Source organism: Aspergillus melleus (assembly GCF_016097325.1).
Source record: "Aspergillus melleus strain CBS 546.65 chromosome Unknown contig7, whole genome shotgun sequence".
Lineage (NCBI taxonomy): Eukaryota > Fungi > Ascomycota > Eurotiomycetes > Eurotiales > Aspergillaceae > Aspergillus > Aspergillus melleus.
In genome coordinates this window covers 2,203,620-2,219,511 of record NW_025763376.1, presented here as the reverse complement: position 1 = coordinate 2,219,511, position 15,892 = coordinate 2,203,620, and the positions used below count along the sequence as shown (strand labels likewise).

The window sequence follows — 15,892 nt, the reverse complement described above, 5'->3', positions numbered from 1 at the left end:
TCTACAGTAAAATGAAACTCACATATCAAGAGCCACATTATGTAGGCCATTCATTAGGTCTATTTCCGTTGTTGTTGGTGCCTGAAGATAACTTTCGGGGCACGCTTGATTGCGGTATTTGTCAATTAACGAGCCTACACACAGCGAGAAGAATTGGTCAAGATTATCCACGTAGCTCATTGAGAACGCGGGTGATAAAAATCGCTCCAAGTTCTTGTGAGGGCCCGGTCGACTATGCAACATTAGCACCTATTGCGAGTGATAACCAAGCGACTTGATGAACTTACACCTCTCCAAACAGCCCGGGACTCAGGGGATCACGCGAGATTTCTGCATACATGTTCACTTTAGGAAGGTCCATGGTTTGCAGAATAGCTTTCATGGCTGCCTTCTCCGAAACCCATATTTGGCGAGGACCTAGACGGAAGATAGGTCCGTACGTTTTGTGACCTTTCTCAACCATCTTCCAAATCTTACCAGTGGCAAAACCATATCGAAGATGTAACGTCGTCAAGGGTGCATACCATGGTCCTGGGACTTTCCTTAACGGGGGACGTATGGCTTCTAGGATGGTAATGACATGGTTTATAAGAGCGAAAGAGACGACTAAGATCAAGGCGGAAGCAGATGGGTCGCTTTCCACCTTTTCACGAAGTATAAGATAAAGTTCCTCGCAAGGCACCATTTTCGTAGTCAAGTAGGCTCACTGGTCGATTGATATCGCTTGAAGATGCTTATATATCCTCTGTCACAGCTCCCTTTCGCAACGATAAAGGGCCGGAATTGTGGATTTTCTTTTAGTGAATAGGTGATTCTGTTTAGTTGATTATATAGGAGCATAATACAAGCTGAACTCATGTGAAGATCTTTAGATGTTGCATTGAAATCATTACTTTCCAGTCTACTTTTAGCCTTCCGCTGCTTACAGATTGGGACGTTAACATTCTGGTCCACATACGTAAGAAAGAAGGTGGGACGCATTAACTAAATCCAATGGACATGACGTCTAAATGTCTAATCGAAAAGAGCAACACTTGCAAAAGACCTGGTGAATATCATGATGAGGATCCTGGAAGATCACTCATGCGCGCCACCATCGCTATACCGGACACCTAACTAAAGACACGGCCTTCGTTCCGATCAGCGAGGCGGAGTTCAAGGAAAAGCACAATATTGGCATGACAGACCAAATCCCCGAACTTCTTGAAGAGACGCCATCTGTAACGCTGCTGTACCTGATCGGCCATCAACTAGTTGCATGGCAGATGTATCTGATCTCCTACGCGAGCGGTGGAAAGCAGAGTGGGTTTGATGAAGATCGCCAGCTGCAAAGTAGGATTATTTCACATTACGACCCAACCAGTGAGATCTTCTCCTCAACACAGCGGGCTTACATTATACTCTCCGACCTTGGGCTACTTGCGACTGGGTGCATGTTAACTTATGTTGGCATGAAAGTGGGATTGGTAGACATTGTTCTTCTATACTTCGTCCCATATCTTTGGGTTCATCACTGGATCGGTAAGATTTGAATCTTCCTTTTCATTTTTCTCTAATCAACAAAACATTGCTGAAATAAGACCTGCCAGTCGCAATTACCTACCTCCACCACAACCACCCTTCAGTCCCGCATTTCTCACCAGAAGCATGGTCCTTTACAAAAGGCGCTCTATGCACCGTTGGCCGCAGCTTTGGGTTCATTGGTCGACATTTCTTCCACGAAATCATCGACTACCACGTGGTTCACCATCTGTTCCCCAAAATTCCGTTTTACTACGCCCAGGAAGCAACGGAAGCAATCCAGCCGCTCCTTGCCGGCCACTATCATGAAAGTAAAGAAGAAGGCTTTCTAAAATCACTCTTTGCTACTTTCAGCTCCTGTTGGTATATCTCGGAGAACTCTCGAGCGAATCCCAAAGAACCGGGAGTTTACTGGTGGGTCACTGGAAAGACAGACATAGGCTGAGTGATCGTTTTCTTGGCTATACCTATTAGAGAATTGGTTGCAGGCATTGGCTTGGCGAGGGCTTCAGTTGAGTCATCAGTGATTGTCACAGCTGAGAAGGATAGAGGAAGTGGTTTGCCTAGTTACGTATCTGTTGGACTTGGAGTTCGGGGCCACTGAGAATAACTCACGTGTTTCCAGAACATTGTACTTGAGAAAAAAATGATTTTCGCCGTTTCATGTGATAATTCTTAGTTCTACTATGTCTAGTATCTTGCAAGGTCTAAGATACGCCGGGATAACATTTTCGCAGATTCCCAAGGTTTCGGGTCCTTGCGGTATTTCTTGGATTGTTGTGATTCGTGTGCCAACATCCAAAAGCCCGCACTATGTGTTCATCCAGGAGGCCGGTATGCCAAATCGCCCTTGCAGACGCTGCGGCATACGGTCCTCGGGAGGATGAAGAATCCAGCCTTCTGCGCAGATATCAGCAAGCAGCCGATCTCCTCAGAATCCATGTAAATATCATTTCTGGTTTGTGACCATTGGTTAACGGATTGTTTCCGTACTGCACATGCGATTAGAAATATCATAACTCCCTCCAATGCCTGAGCTTTGGGTCTCGTTCCACCCCTGAGATTCGCATATCTCAGCCCCATCGCTCTCGCTACACATGTGACTGACCTCAAACAAGGGCTAACTGGTTGATGGTATGTGATATATGTTTACGCAAGTGGTGAAAAGCTCTTGGAGCAGCATGATCAAGTGAAGGGGTAGACTATCCGGGAAGGCATTTGCATTCTGCACAACTTGCTGGTTTCGGGATAAAGCGTAATACGTGAACTACTTAGAGGCACCGTCAATGGATATAATGGACCGGTCTTTCCGGGTGTGGTAAGCAAACTTACGATCGTGCAAGCTGGCCAGCCATGAGAGAGACAAATGAGTCTAGATTGTGGACCAAACCGAGCGAAGAGTCGGATTACCCCCCGATATGTTGAATAACTCCTTCCTGGCACTGAGTGTATACCGAGTCAGAGCCCCTCCTCCGCCGTGATCCTCAGCATAATCCTCCGTAGAAAATTATGAGAGAGACAGCCCCAGAAGATGATAGAGGTGTTCGCCTCATGCGCTGGCAATTAGGGCTTCCGGGCCATAACCTTACCCAATTAGGACAACATCTGGCGCTGAATATTTTAATTGGTTGAAAGGTATTATCAAAGAGAGCAAACACAACAAACAATAGATGCAAATGATTCCAAACAGAACAAACAGAATAAACCAAGCAAATGCCACTAGTGCAGGACCTCTGAACCAATCAACGGTCCAATGGCGTTAGTATAAGCCTTCATGGTAACACTAACAAGAGGGTCTGTCGAGGTATGCAAACAATCCTTCGAATTCCAACAATAGGCTATACTGTCCGCCGGCAGCTATAAATATAGTAGACTTCCAGCTCATACTCCCATTATTCTGATAATCCATTATCCAAGAACTATCACTTGAACATCAATCGCTTATCATTGATCCCTAATACCCTCTATCTTCTTCTCTTATTCCAAACATTTCCAATCACAAATACTCTGCAGCATGACAACCTACAAGGGTTCGAATTTTGGCCAGAAGTTTGCCAATTTTACTGTCATCCAGTCCAGCTACAAACGAGTAGGCAATCATGATATCGGTGTCGATATGATAATCCCTCGCACACTGCCAGCCGGAAAAAGGCCTATTATAGCTCGATTCCATGGTGGAGGACTAGTATGTGTTCCCCAGACGATATGAGCTGCTAGAAACAACTCACAATCATACTCAGGTAACCGGCGACTCGCTATATGAAGACTGGTTTCCTAAATGGCTACTGGACCTCGCGGAATCTGCATCTGCAATCATCATCTCCGCCAACTATCGACTCTTCCCCGAAGTCGTCGGCCTCGATATCCTCGACGACGTTGAAGATTTCTGGACCTGGCTACATTCGACCCATCCCAAAGACCTATTAGCAGCCCATTCGACCCCGATAGAGCCTGACTTGGACCGGATTCTAACCGCCGGCGAGTCAGCAGGCGGGCTATTGAGCGTCTATTTAACACTGAGTCATCCGGACGAGATCCGCGCTGGGACAGCAGCCTATCCTTCACTTCATTGGGATAAAGTGCCGTTGCATCCACAAACGTGGAATGCAAAATTCCCAGATCTACCCGTTTCTGTCTACGATGAATATATTCAGAACATGAACGTCGAGAATGTTGAATCATCCGATAGATCGTTAGAGCGAACGCCTATTGCAGCGGCAATGTCTCGACACAAGAAGGGCTACGAGACTTGGATCCGTGGCTCTGACACTTCATCACAGTCGGATCGTCTTTTCCAGCTCGCCAGATTGGAGAAACCAGACGCAAGGCTGCCTCGTGGTGGTCTGGTCATCTTCCACGGTGTCGATGATGAGTCTGTCCCACATCAGGCCAGTGTCAGGTTTGTCGAGAGGGCGAGGAAGGTCTTGCAGGATAAACAGGGAGGGGATAAGATTGTTTTGGCTCTGAGACCGGGTCCACATGGTTTTGAGGCAGATTCATCTTTTAAGGAAGATTGGATTGATGAAGCGTTGAGAGTGGCTGTCAAGGTTTGGCTGGAGTAGGAATGATTTGATCTGAAGCTTTTATGTCTTAAAGTTATAATTGAGTATATTTTCCTCCGCAAGCCCATATGGTCCGAGGAACCTTCAATTATCAGTGGACTAGCATGTTTATGTGTTAAAGAGTAACATTATATTAAACTCACCGGGAGCAAGGAGCCATATTTGAAATGCGTGATAATAGCTTCACTTCAAATGGTGTTCCAACGTAAGCCAGGAAGATTAGCCTAATTTTATTCTGATGACTGCAACCCGTTGGGATAGACCGAGCGAGCTGTCTGGAAGATACCTTGCTTTTATTATGGGATTAACATCCAAATGTGGATGCTTGCTTTGCTGAGACATCACGAGGTATAATACAGAGGCAAGGGGTATGGGGCTGTTCCATAGATTAATGAACCATCGTATGCCATATAGCCACCTCCACAGCTGTCAGTACATTATGTAAAAAGTTTTGTGTTACTGGAACTAGGCCAGGAAGTACTAAGAGGTGATGGATGCGCTGCCATGGACAAGGAGATCTGTGTTCTATCGCCCTAGTCAATCGTCCGTATTCTAATGTGAACCGAAATATGGAAAGATTTAAAAAAGAGCTAAATCGACATAGCTACTAAATATAGGTATGAACTCAACAAATCACGTATTATTTCTTTCAACATCCGTCCGATAGTGCAAGGTTCTCAGCAAAGCAAATCCATCAAAGACAACAACAAGCCCCATAAACACTATATTAGGCCAGAACGCAAAACCTCTATTCCACGCAAAAGGACCAGTATGGTTGATATGAACACCAGCCACCAAAGACCACACGATTGAAGCCACGAATTCATCACACCCATACTCCTCGAAAGAACAGGCTTTGCACTCCGATCTGAGAAGATCGCTCACGCGATTGTCCGACACTGGGCCATGAAGATAGGCCACGGGATCAAAGCGCTGATCCATAACGCATCATTGATCAACTGCGTTAACTGCGGGCCATAATCCCGGAACGTCAACAATGAAAGACAGACAGACGGAATCATAAAACTGCAAAAGCCCGCCGCTCCACAGGCCAGCTGAAGGTCTGGAAGTATGGGATCGACCGCGGGGATGAGTTTGATTTGTTTGGAAATTGCCGCTGACCGAGATAGAAGGCGCCAGCCATCATGAATAAATTGTGCCAGCTTGGATGCCGCGGTTGTGAGCGAATATATGAGCATGGAGTCTTTCAGCATCCCACCATGGTGCGATTGGAGGCAGAAGCTCAGATACTGCGAGTGCGACAAGCAGGCTCAGGCTATATAGGTTGCCACAGAGAAGGGCACAATAGTCCCAGTTTCTTGGGTTGCAGAGCCTAGAAAAGCCCATGTTCGGCAATGAGACTGGACAGGCCTGAGTCATGCGGCTGGAAAAAGATGTGTTATGTTACTTTGAGAGGACTGATAGGTAGGAATTCAGGATTCAGATCTGGGAAATGAAACTACTAGTTCGTCATCGCAATTTATTCACCAAGGTCGAGGGGCGTGGCTTTCTAGATAATTTATAGACCAAGACAGACTTGAAACTTAAGTAGTATTCACACTCGAACTGTGTTCTAGAACATACGTATGTAGTTCCACATGAGTAGCCAGAGTTTGGCAGGCCAAATAGTAGCCTCAGACTGTTGGGCAGAAAAAGTTGACCGAGCCCAAGGTGGTGCCCCGACAAGCAAATCTCCGGCGGTAACAGAACAGTAACAGACTTATTGTGAGATGGATACAGTTATGAAAGCTCTAACATAGTGAGTGGCCATTGACCTGATTTCATAATTAGAGTGTGTATCTATGTAATGGACTCTTCACGTTGCAGCGCACCGGCAAACTTCCCAACAAGGCCCAAGATCAGATCTTTAGCTCAACATGCTGGGAACTATGGCTTGATTATGTGCTTAGAACGGCTATAGGTTTTTATTGTCAATTGGGAGTGAGTGGGGCACATTCTCTCGATCTCAAAGGCACTCTTTTCAAAGAGACACCTGTCAAATAAGGTTCCTTTTTGCCGCCACAACTGCTCGCTCACTATCTTCATATGTGTGGATATAGTTTGACACGCAAATTTTCGACGAATGTTGAGCATATTCTAAACTCAACATTTATTAGGGTCCAAATACTTTCGATCTGCCAATTTAATTGCAGCCACCACAGACCGTAATATTTGAAAGAGGAGGCAGCTTGTACAATATGTCAATTTGCTGTCGACCATTTCACTTCCTCAACTACATCAATCAAGAATACACATACCTTCTTCGTTAGTTCATATTTCACCCCAGAACCATTATATCTATGTGAACCAACAATGTCCCATAAACAACTTGATCACGAAGGCTTCAAGAAAAAGCTCTATGGTCTCTTGAAAGTGTACCAGGGCATGTACCCTCAAAATCCAAAAGAAAAGGTTAGACCACTTTTCACCACTTCATCGAATTTATCATAATCCCCAAGCTGCATACGCAAGTGTTAATTCCTTCTTAGCTGTGGCCTACCTCCCCAGAAACGATGCACCTCCGAATCGAAGACTTCTCCCTAGAGCCCACACCATCCGTGACATTCCGATTCACCGTAACGCTCGAGATGTCCAACATCAACAAAACCATGCATGGTGGCTGTGCAATCACCTTGGTTGACGAGCTGACCACCATCCTATTAGCTGCAATGTCCAAACCGGGTCTCTATTCACGGTATGGGGTCAGTAAAGGCTTGAGAACGTCGTTCTTGCGACCAATAGCTCGGGGCGCTGAAGTGAGGGCTGTTTGCGAGTTGACTTATATGGGGGAGAAACAGGCGTTCCTGCAGACAAGGATGTTCGAAGTTGATGGCGGGAGATTATGCCTTCTTGCGGAGCATGAGAAGGTGAATACGGATTCGCAGGCTCAGGCTAAATTGTGAGGCTATTGTTTCATGTATTGCAATGAATTTTATTGCAATGGTAGTCAACAATCTAGTGCCTAATATGAGCCGGCCGAAGGATAGATATCAGGGGTAACAGATACCTACAATGGCACAGCACCGCAAATTCCGATGGGGTGCGGTGATGGTCGCTATGGAAGACCAAGCGGCCCGTCCCGTCGAACCGCCCGGTAATGTCTGCCCCACTTATTGAAATATTGACCAATCAAGAGGGCCATATTCTCAGATCTACGATCATTCATGAGAGACTAAAGGGTCAACGGCATGAGGTGTACTGTAGTTACTGTACCTAATCAAAGTCTAATCCTAGTGACCTGCGCAGGCTGTGCTCTTTATCTGTGTAAGGAACCTGCTGGTTGATCTGTTTTTCACTATGCGGTTGAAACGTTGAAATCAATCTCCAATGTCTAAATCGGTAGCGACTAGCAATACTTGATTATTGCTGCTCCTGTACTCTGTACCAGGTTTCGGACCCGCAAGTTATGTTGACTTCAAGCTGCGCAACCTGTAAGATGGGAGACTTCAGTTTATACAGGCAGTGCATATCTCTATAAAAGGTCTTTTCCAGTCCCAACCGGCTATCCTATCTATCCACTCGCCCTATTGAAATTCTTGACTCGCTATGTAGTACTGAATCTGGTAGTGTCATAGATATAAACAAGAAAACGGGAAAGAAGTCCAAAAACATGACGCACTGAAACAAACCTTTATATTACCCTCGGAGTTTGCTCAACCCGCCAGCAATCAAGAAGCAAAGGTGAGTATGTATCTTTATTCCTCGCCAGAACTATTGGCGACCGACATCTGCTACCTAGACGTAAAGTCTAGACTAGTCAGAGGTTCGTTAGCCCTTGCAGTATGTCTGTCTATACGTCAACAAGAACCGCGTACCTCGGGTTTCTTCCTTATCTAGAAAGCACACATCGGAGTACCTTAGCGTACGCAGCGGCAAACTGCCGCTGCGTATCCCCGCCAGCCGTCTTCCTCATGTCGATCCGAATAATCACTTATGCCTCGAATGGGAAGTATCGCGGGCCGCGCTGATCTTCCGGAGCCGGAACAACCGAGAGGGTTTGCTAAAGTGGCCCAATATAGGATATGGGGTATAATTCTGTTCATAGTATACCCTGCTCTGTAAAGAGAAGAACCCCAGAAATAATAGCATAACGCAATTCCTGGTGAGCGGAACGAGGAAATACCGTGGTAACAATGGGATCCTAGCTAGTATTGACTTCAAGCTGCTTAGACAGGAAGACAATGCACTGCACGGTAGCTATGGGGGTTCCAGCTCAAACATCATAGACATACCGAAGATCGAGAAAATAATCGAGTGAGATGTTGCTTGGCAGGTCGAGCCTCAGGCAAACAATGCACCACGGTACAGCCATCATGACACGCGATAAGGTCAAAATGACAAAAGCCTGGATGAAGAGCTAAAACTTATCTTGGATTCGACTCACAACTCCTCACTTTACCAACCTCCACACTAGGACTCCCACCCCCACCAACTCTCTGTCCGCGAACACCATGGCCACATTGACTTTGTATAACGACCTGCAGTCCCACCGCGCAGATATCCTCAAGCATCTGGGTCAGATGCTCCAGGATGTAGAAGCCCTGAAAAAGGGATTGTTCCCAACTCCTGAGCTTCAAAATCTTGGGTTCCGACCGAGGCAAATTGATCTCGAAGATGAGTTGGACTTTTCACCGTGCTTCTTCAAACCCCTCGTGGCATCTATCATCGACGAGTATCCGTTGGCAGATAATGGCCTGGGCTCGATGGCAGGCGAACATTTCACGCCTCAAGAAGAGAGTACACTGGAAGTGACTCGAGGGTTGTTTGAACAGGTTCAGGGCCTTGTTATAGAACCCCGCGAGGGCCTTTATCTGGTTCCGGATAAGTACCCCTGGGGGCTGGATTATTTTGCTTCCTTGCAACGTGTTCACGCGTACGTTTTGGGGACGATCTTTCCCATCCTGTGTTTTGATTATTGGATACTGATTTCTCATCTTTAATCTCTAGCGATCGCGATCGACGAGACCCACGAGATGATCTGGAGCTGGAGCAGACGTCAGGGCCCTGGTACTGGGAGTCCGGGGAAGAATATGGGAGTCCTGACTACCCTCACATAGTGGTTTGCATGTTCCACGATTTGGACGGAACGGACCAGGCTCTTGCGATTGGAGAACTTCAGGCCATTTTAAAAGTGCTCCAGTTCCGGTACAAGCGCCGAGATTACATCTTCCATTCTATCATGCCAGTGAGTTGCCGCTCTAACCCCCTCGAGCTTGGCTATATCATATTAAAATGCTAATCTGATGATCGGTTCTCGTTCTGTCCTATCTCGGCCCAAAGCACGGCAGGATTCTACAGGCCCACTACGATGGCGAGAGCAAGAACATAGTGGTTCAGTATTCTCCGCTTATGAGCTTTGAGGTAGAATCCCAAGGGGATGAAGCTGCACCCGTGCGTCTTTTTGCCAGGTATGAGGTGAGCCGTCCTGTAGGCTCGACTATCAAGGAGGACTGAAACTGGATTGAGGCCGTTTTCTCCTGTTAAATAGTGCTCACATTCGATTCGGGTTTACCTTTTCTACTATCTATCTTAATACTATGGCTTTCGCTTAAGATATCCGATGCTCGTGTAGTAGATTGAAGAAACTCGTACTCCGGATTTTCGAGATACATACGTATATCAGTCAGTGATCGCGAACCCCCTGAGCTAAGCAGTGGGCGATACATGAAATAACATTGCGAACATCGTGATTACTTCCTACGCTAAATCCACGCCTGTACGAGGGCCTAGATAAGCCTTCTGGAGATATGTGTTCAATACTATCTGGTACCACGCCAGAAGTTTTGCCTTCCTAGGTTACATGGGTGAGGCCACACTTTTTCTATTATATCTGGAGCAGAAAGTAGAGTAAACTGGGTGCTATCCGGGGATTTAACATGTATATATAGTTTGGACAATGAAAGTGATGTTTAATTAGATATATCGCATCTCTGAGCATAAGCAACAAACCGAATAACCCACCCCCCAAAATTATCATAGAACGGCGAACCAACAGGAAACTCCCTCTTCAAGTATATTAACTTTGTCTATCTATCGACAAACAAAATATCCACTCACAACTGCGTCGGCAAATACGACGCCCGTCCCGCCGACGCAGCCGGATCATTCTCAATAACCCGCTCCTCGACCTTCTCACTATTATCCAAAATCCCATACTCCGCCGCCTTACTCTCGATCTCCTCATCCGACAACTTCGGCAACTCCTTCGCAGCCCGCACGTAGCTCATCTTCTCCACATACCCCTTTGCGAAAATCAGATCGATCTCTTCGAGACTCCGACCCGCTGTTTCCGGATAGAAGAGCCAGATAATCGGGATGAAGACGGCGTTCCACGCCGCGAAGAATAGGTACGTGCCCCAGCCGATATGGTCCACCATGACGGGGGTGATCATGACCACGGTGAAGTTGAAGAGCCAGTTATTACATGTAGAGATGGCGTTGGCCTTAGACCGAGTCTTCAGCGGGGATAACTCGGCCGGATAAAGCCACGGCAAGGGCAGCCACGTCGCGCCGAAGAAACACATATACATGAAGAAACCGAAGACGGCGCCCTTTGCGGTCTGCGAATCGCCTGGGATCAGACACCCGAAGACGATGACCATCGCGGCGCATTGGCCGTAGCTGCCCCCCAGGAAGAGCTTGCGGCGACCGATCTTCTCGATGAAGAACCACGAGAAGGTGGCGAAGATGGCGTAGCAGATCATGTTGATGCCGCCGATGAGGAGGGCGAAGTTGTGCGATTGCCCGATGGATTGTTCCAGCAGGACGGGCAGGTAGTAGATCACGGCGTTGCAGCCGGAGATTTGTTGGAACATTTGAGAGGAGGAGCCGACCAGCATGCGTCGGAGATGCTGCGAGGGGCCGCCGGTGAGGAGATCGCTGAATTTGGATTCGGTGTTGCCGGAGCTGAGATGGGTTAGTTTTGTGGAGTTGTTGCGGTTGTCTGGGAAGTGCTTACGCTCGAACGGAGTCCAGAACCAGGTTCTTTTCCAATTGAGTGTGTGGGTGATCGATTTCAGTCCCAGCCAACGCAGCCAGAACTCGTTGGCCTTCATCCACCTTACCATGTCCAATGAGATACCGAGGCGATTCAGGAAGATACCACATTCCCACGATGATAATAAACCCAAAGACAACCTGAAACGCAATCGGGAACCGCCAGACCAAATCCTGAGGACCAAAGTGGGCGCCGTAGTCAATCCAATAAGCGATCATCGTGCCGATAGCGATAGTGCCGCCCTCAATGCAAATCAAGAGACCACGATTATGCGTTTTGGAACACTCCGCTTGGTACGTAGGGATAGTCGACGTATTCATGCCGTTGCCAATGCCGGTGATGACTCGACCGAAGATGAATTGCAGGAGAGGCAGCGACGCGGGCATGGCAGATACCTGAATGATGACGCCGACGATCATGATCGTTGCGCCGATAATCACCATCCAGCGGCGGCCTAGCATTTCACCGAAGCATAGCGCGACAATGGCTCCGAATAAACAACCTATAGAGAGGTGATCTCAGCTCGTCTGCACGAGCAATGCCCGGGGAGTTGTTATACTGACCAACTTCGTAGACAGCAGTCACGGTAGCCTGCATTGTGTTGTCTCCTTTAGTCGCTGTGAACATGTCATTGAAAGCGGGATCGGAAATGATCCCGGACATGACTCCCTCTGGAAGAACGGTGAGCGAGACATTCAAGGGGTAGTGACAGGCATTAAGGACTTACGGTCATATCCAAAGAGTAGGAAACCCATTGTCGCGATGGTAGAAACTGTCCAGCTCAGTTTCTTGCCTGACAATCCCGCATAGGTGGGCGGCGCCATTTTGTGCTAAGTATACGAGACAGCTTGTATAAAATTTCCGTGGTGACAGCGAGTACGAAGGGGAAAAGTGAAGCCGGGGTAAAATAAGATGGGGATGAAAGATGGAGAGGTTCGGGGTATAAAATCCAAGAAGGTCGGAAAACACTCTAGAAGAGTTCGGGAAACATTGCGCCACGAGATCCCGAGGGAGAGTGAACGCTACGTGCCGCATGCAGTAATAAATCGAGGCGATATACTTTCTGTCATTTTCCCAGATGACTGACTCTGAGATCCTCTACCATCTATACAGATACAGTTTGTCCAACCCACGGTTCCTTCCGGCTTGACATCACGCCCTAATCCCTTGATTGGGTCGGTGAGCAGATCAACGATGCGATCCAGCTATAGCTCAGTAAGGGAGCACGATTCTGACGCAAATTCCAGTGCGATGATGCGTGCATGATGCGTTGCTGCACGGGGTTCTGAAGAGAGAAGATCATTAGCCCAAGTACATGATGTAACGGCGCCGAGTCAGCGGCCGGTTCGCAGTGAAGATACCCACATTTTGCGGCAACCACATTGGTCCCGAAAAGTCGACGCGACTTTTGAAGGGGGTGGAGAAAGTTCTCCATTTCTTGAATAAGATTCTTTAGTATATCCTAGCTCGGTGGGTAACTCTTTCCGCAGCAATGTCAATGTGTTCGAGGTCGCTTTTGGCTCGTCGCACCAATCCGCTCGTCCACAGCAGGATGCAGTCGGATGGTTGGCAAAAGCTTCGCCTGACCTTATGTAAGATTGACATTGGGGTTACCCAGCGGCTTTCGACTGTCGGAAGTTACACGGCGTCCACGTAACTTGGGGTGCCCTCAGATTCGGAATCGTAGGCGGGGAGCGAGGCATTGGCCGGCTGAGCGTAACACGATCGAAGGACGAACGGAGCTCGAGCCATCTTCACGACGTCAGTCGGTCCGGACGAACCGTGTCGAGACCAGGTGAATTCGAACTATTGATTCAGGAGCCATCGTTAGTCCCGGAGCGCCGGAAGAAAAATGGTGTCGGCGTGGGTACTTACCTCAAGCCAGTGGCTAACTTGGACATTTTGGTATTTGGTGTCAAAGTGCATGTTGAGCTTCCCATCGGATTCGGGCTTCGTCAAAGCGATGGCCTTGGGCAACGACAAATTGATCTCCAACTTTGCCTCCTCGGCGACTCCGGGTTTCTCGGTCGCATCCGATCCCAGATCATCCTCGGGTGTGCTCTCGCTGCTTGATTCCGTAGACTCACCCTGAGCGTCGGGCTGAGATGACGATGTCAAGGACAGAGAGTCGCCCGCCGCTTCGTGAAGGAGAACCCTCTTGAAAGGGCCCAGACAGGATTCCAACCCGTTTCGCTGCAGATACTGCGTGTTCTCCGAAAGGTAGATCTTTAATCCTTGTAGTTTCGCATTGCCCAGCTGCTCGAGGGATACGACAACGGGCAATTGATCGCCAAGCGCAGCGCCTCTCCTTGACAAGGTAACCTCGCAATGAAGTAGGTGTCGCCAATTACGCGAAATGTAGACCGGTTCGGCATCCTCCAAGAAATCGTCTTCCGGGCAATGAACGGCCGCTATCGGCATGTTTTGCGTAATGGGGTGACTGAAGCGCCCCGGAAGCTCGAGGCATGCCTCAACGTTGTACTGAACATTGCTGCCGCGCACGCAGATAGATTCCGGTAGCTTGGGCGGCAGCACCATCTCAAAGCCGTATTCATAAGTTCCAGGCGATAGTAGCTCGTATTTCGAGCCACCGGCTTTGCGAGTGCCCTTAGAAGGAAGCCGCTTCTGGAGTGCGTCCCAAAGTCGGCCGTTCTCTTGGCTTGCAGAACAACTTTCGCGGTCGCAGTCGGGCGATTCCACGCATGCAGCCTTCTGCATCTTGCCTGCCTGGTCCGAACTCTCAGGGCCTAGGACAACCATTTTGCAGTCTGTGAAGGTTCTCATTTCATGGCGGCCTGAGCAGGACAAGTGTCAGCCAGGTATACTCCCAGGCGTCGCATCACGTGTGTACATACCGTAGGACCATTTCACATTGGAGGTACCACGGAGGTTCACCGTCAACCTCTTCACGGGCAATTTCTCATGCACGTTCACGATACAGCTTCCTCGGAAAACCGCCGGTTTGTTCGCGCAGGGTGGGATGAATAGGGCGGGTTCCATACTAACAATGTCGAGACCCGTATCGGCGGCACTGCGACGACCGCCCGCCAGCGATCGCGCAGTGTCTCGCAATGAATGTTGCAACATCCTTTCTGAATGTGTGGTGAGATGAACTTGACTTCAGGAGACGTAGGGGAACATGGTAAATAAATATCTCTCAGGGATGGGTGATGAAGGCTCCAGGGCAGATGACCCGGATAACCCAAGCCGTTATCGAAGGACGATTTTCGCACCAGAACGCGTTCTAGATTGGGGACGCTCAATATAGATCGGCCCTAAGTTGCGTGACAGCGCTAATTCGTGTGCTAGTTGGCTCACTTGACTCGAAAAAAAAGAAAAAAAAATTTTTTCTCACTCTAGGTCATTGCCACGATCGTAGCCCAACTTAGCTTGAGGTAATTCTTTTCCTTCTTGAGACACTCGTTGGAGTGGGACATTGCCAGCTCTCTTTATCCTCGTTCTACTGAACGGGATTTGTTTTTTTTTTTTTTTTTTTTTTTTTGTTCGTCTCCAAACCCATGGTAGAGTCTGGTCGGCTGCAAGGGCGTGCCCAAGAAGGAGATGATGTCACGGTGAAAACATGCACGTTGCTGTCCTCGTTCCAAACAATCCGGTCGAGGAAGCTCTGATGGTGACGATCAACGGACGGAGAATGTGCCAATGTGCCTCTGGATGGTCAGACTTGCCAGCGAACATTCCTCGTCCCAACAACAAGACCAGTCGGGAAGATCAGGCGATGCACGCTTTTCTCCTGAACGATGGGGCCGGTAGGGCATGCCTCCGGTGTACAGAAACTGGAATTGCGATTGACAGCGTCCAGCGTAGTCGATGGGACTAAGTGCCGAGTTCCTGAACATCCTTGGTTTCCTTGGAAAAGAGCTGGACTGGCGGTATGGCGCTAACGTGCGCCTTTTTGTTGCTTGTTCTTCGTCTCTCCGAGATAAAGGGATGAATGACCGCACCACATCACACCACTTGATGCTCTATCATTTTAATTAATTAATTTTTCAAATGATGATGTTTTCAGATGACTCTTGTTTGATCAGGTTGATTTTCAGGGATACATCAGCAATAACCAATTACTATTAATATACTTACTGGACGAGCGATAAGGGAGACCTTCGAGACATGCAGTTTTTCGCCACCGCCAAAGTCTAGAAGCTCTTCCTTTTTTTAGCTCAACTGCCTTATCGGAGTGAGGATTGATTTACATAATATGATATTTGAATATATGAGAGAATATATACTAGAAAACTCCATGTCTCACCAAGGACGGCTCTCCCCGAAGCTATCTATATCCTCTGATCTGTCC

General features: G+C 48.0%; 8 protein-coding genes across 8 annotated transcripts; 3 read left to right on the top strand and 5 right to left on the bottom strand.

Moving 5' to 3' along the window:
* Window positions 1–18: 18 nt before the first annotated feature.
* On the bottom strand, window positions 19–463 carry LDX57_011705 (uncharacterized protein; the record flags this gene model as incomplete). Its single annotated transcript, XM_046093448.1, has 2 exons — window positions 19–232; window positions 288–463. The coding sequence occupies 2 exons, from the start codon at window positions 461–463 to the stop codon at window positions 19–21; spliced, it is 390 nt and encodes a 129-aa protein (XP_045949426.1).
* Window positions 464–3,535: 3,072 nt separating this feature from the next.
* Window positions 3,536–4,583, top strand: LDX57_011704 (alpha/beta hydrolase; the record flags this gene model as incomplete). Its single annotated transcript, XM_046093447.1, has 2 exons — window positions 3,536–3,706; window positions 3,762–4,583. 2 exons carry the CDS (start codon window positions 3,536–3,538, stop codon window positions 4,581–4,583), a joined length of 993 nt encoding a protein of 330 aa, XP_045949425.1.
* Window positions 4,584–7,096: 2,513 nt separating this feature from the next.
* LDX57_011703 (PaaI family thioesterase) lies at window positions 7,097–7,486 on the top strand (the record flags this gene model as incomplete). The annotated part of the gene is made up of 1 exon (XM_046093446.1): window positions 7,097–7,486. The coding sequence occupies one exon, from the start codon at window positions 7,097–7,099 to the stop codon at window positions 7,484–7,486; it is 390 nt and encodes a 129-aa protein (XP_045949424.1).
* Window positions 7,487–9,034: 1,548 nt separating this feature from the next.
* Window positions 9,035–10,037, top strand: LDX57_011702 (uncharacterized protein; the record flags this gene model as incomplete). The annotated part of the gene is made up of 3 exons (XM_046093445.1): window positions 9,035–9,456; window positions 9,531–9,768; window positions 9,864–10,037. 3 exons carry the CDS (start codon window positions 9,035–9,037, stop codon window positions 10,035–10,037), a joined length of 834 nt encoding a protein of 277 aa, XP_045949423.1.
* Window positions 10,038–10,636: 599 nt separating this feature from the next.
* On the bottom strand, window positions 10,637–11,422 carry LDX57_011701 (uncharacterized protein; the record flags this gene model as incomplete). The annotated part of the gene is made up of 1 exon (XM_046093444.1): window positions 10,637–11,422. The coding sequence occupies one exon, from the start codon at window positions 11,420–11,422 to the stop codon at window positions 10,637–10,639; it is 786 nt and encodes a 261-aa protein (XP_045949422.1).
* Window positions 11,423–11,537: 115 nt separating this feature from the next.
* On the bottom strand, window positions 11,538–12,041 carry LDX57_011700 (uncharacterized protein; the record flags this gene model as incomplete). The annotated part of the gene is made up of 1 exon (XM_046093443.1): window positions 11,538–12,041. The coding sequence occupies one exon, from the start codon at window positions 12,039–12,041 to the stop codon at window positions 11,538–11,540; it is 504 nt and encodes a 167-aa protein (XP_045949421.1).
* A 1,177-nt stretch (window positions 12,042–13,218) lies between these two features.
* Window positions 13,219–14,340, bottom strand: LDX57_011699 (uncharacterized protein; the record flags this gene model as incomplete). The annotated part of the gene is made up of 2 exons (XM_046093442.1): window positions 13,219–13,386; window positions 13,456–14,340. The coding sequence occupies 2 exons, from the start codon at window positions 14,338–14,340 to the stop codon at window positions 13,219–13,221; spliced, it is 1,053 nt and encodes a 350-aa protein (XP_045949420.1).
* Window positions 14,341–14,391: 51 nt separating this feature from the next.
* LDX57_011698 (uncharacterized protein) lies at window positions 14,392–14,667 on the bottom strand (the record flags this gene model as incomplete). The annotated part of the gene is made up of 1 exon (XM_046093441.1): window positions 14,392–14,667. The coding sequence occupies one exon, from the start codon at window positions 14,665–14,667 to the stop codon at window positions 14,392–14,394; it is 276 nt and encodes a 91-aa protein (XP_045949419.1).
* Between the last annotated feature and the right edge of the window lie 1,225 nt (window positions 14,668–15,892).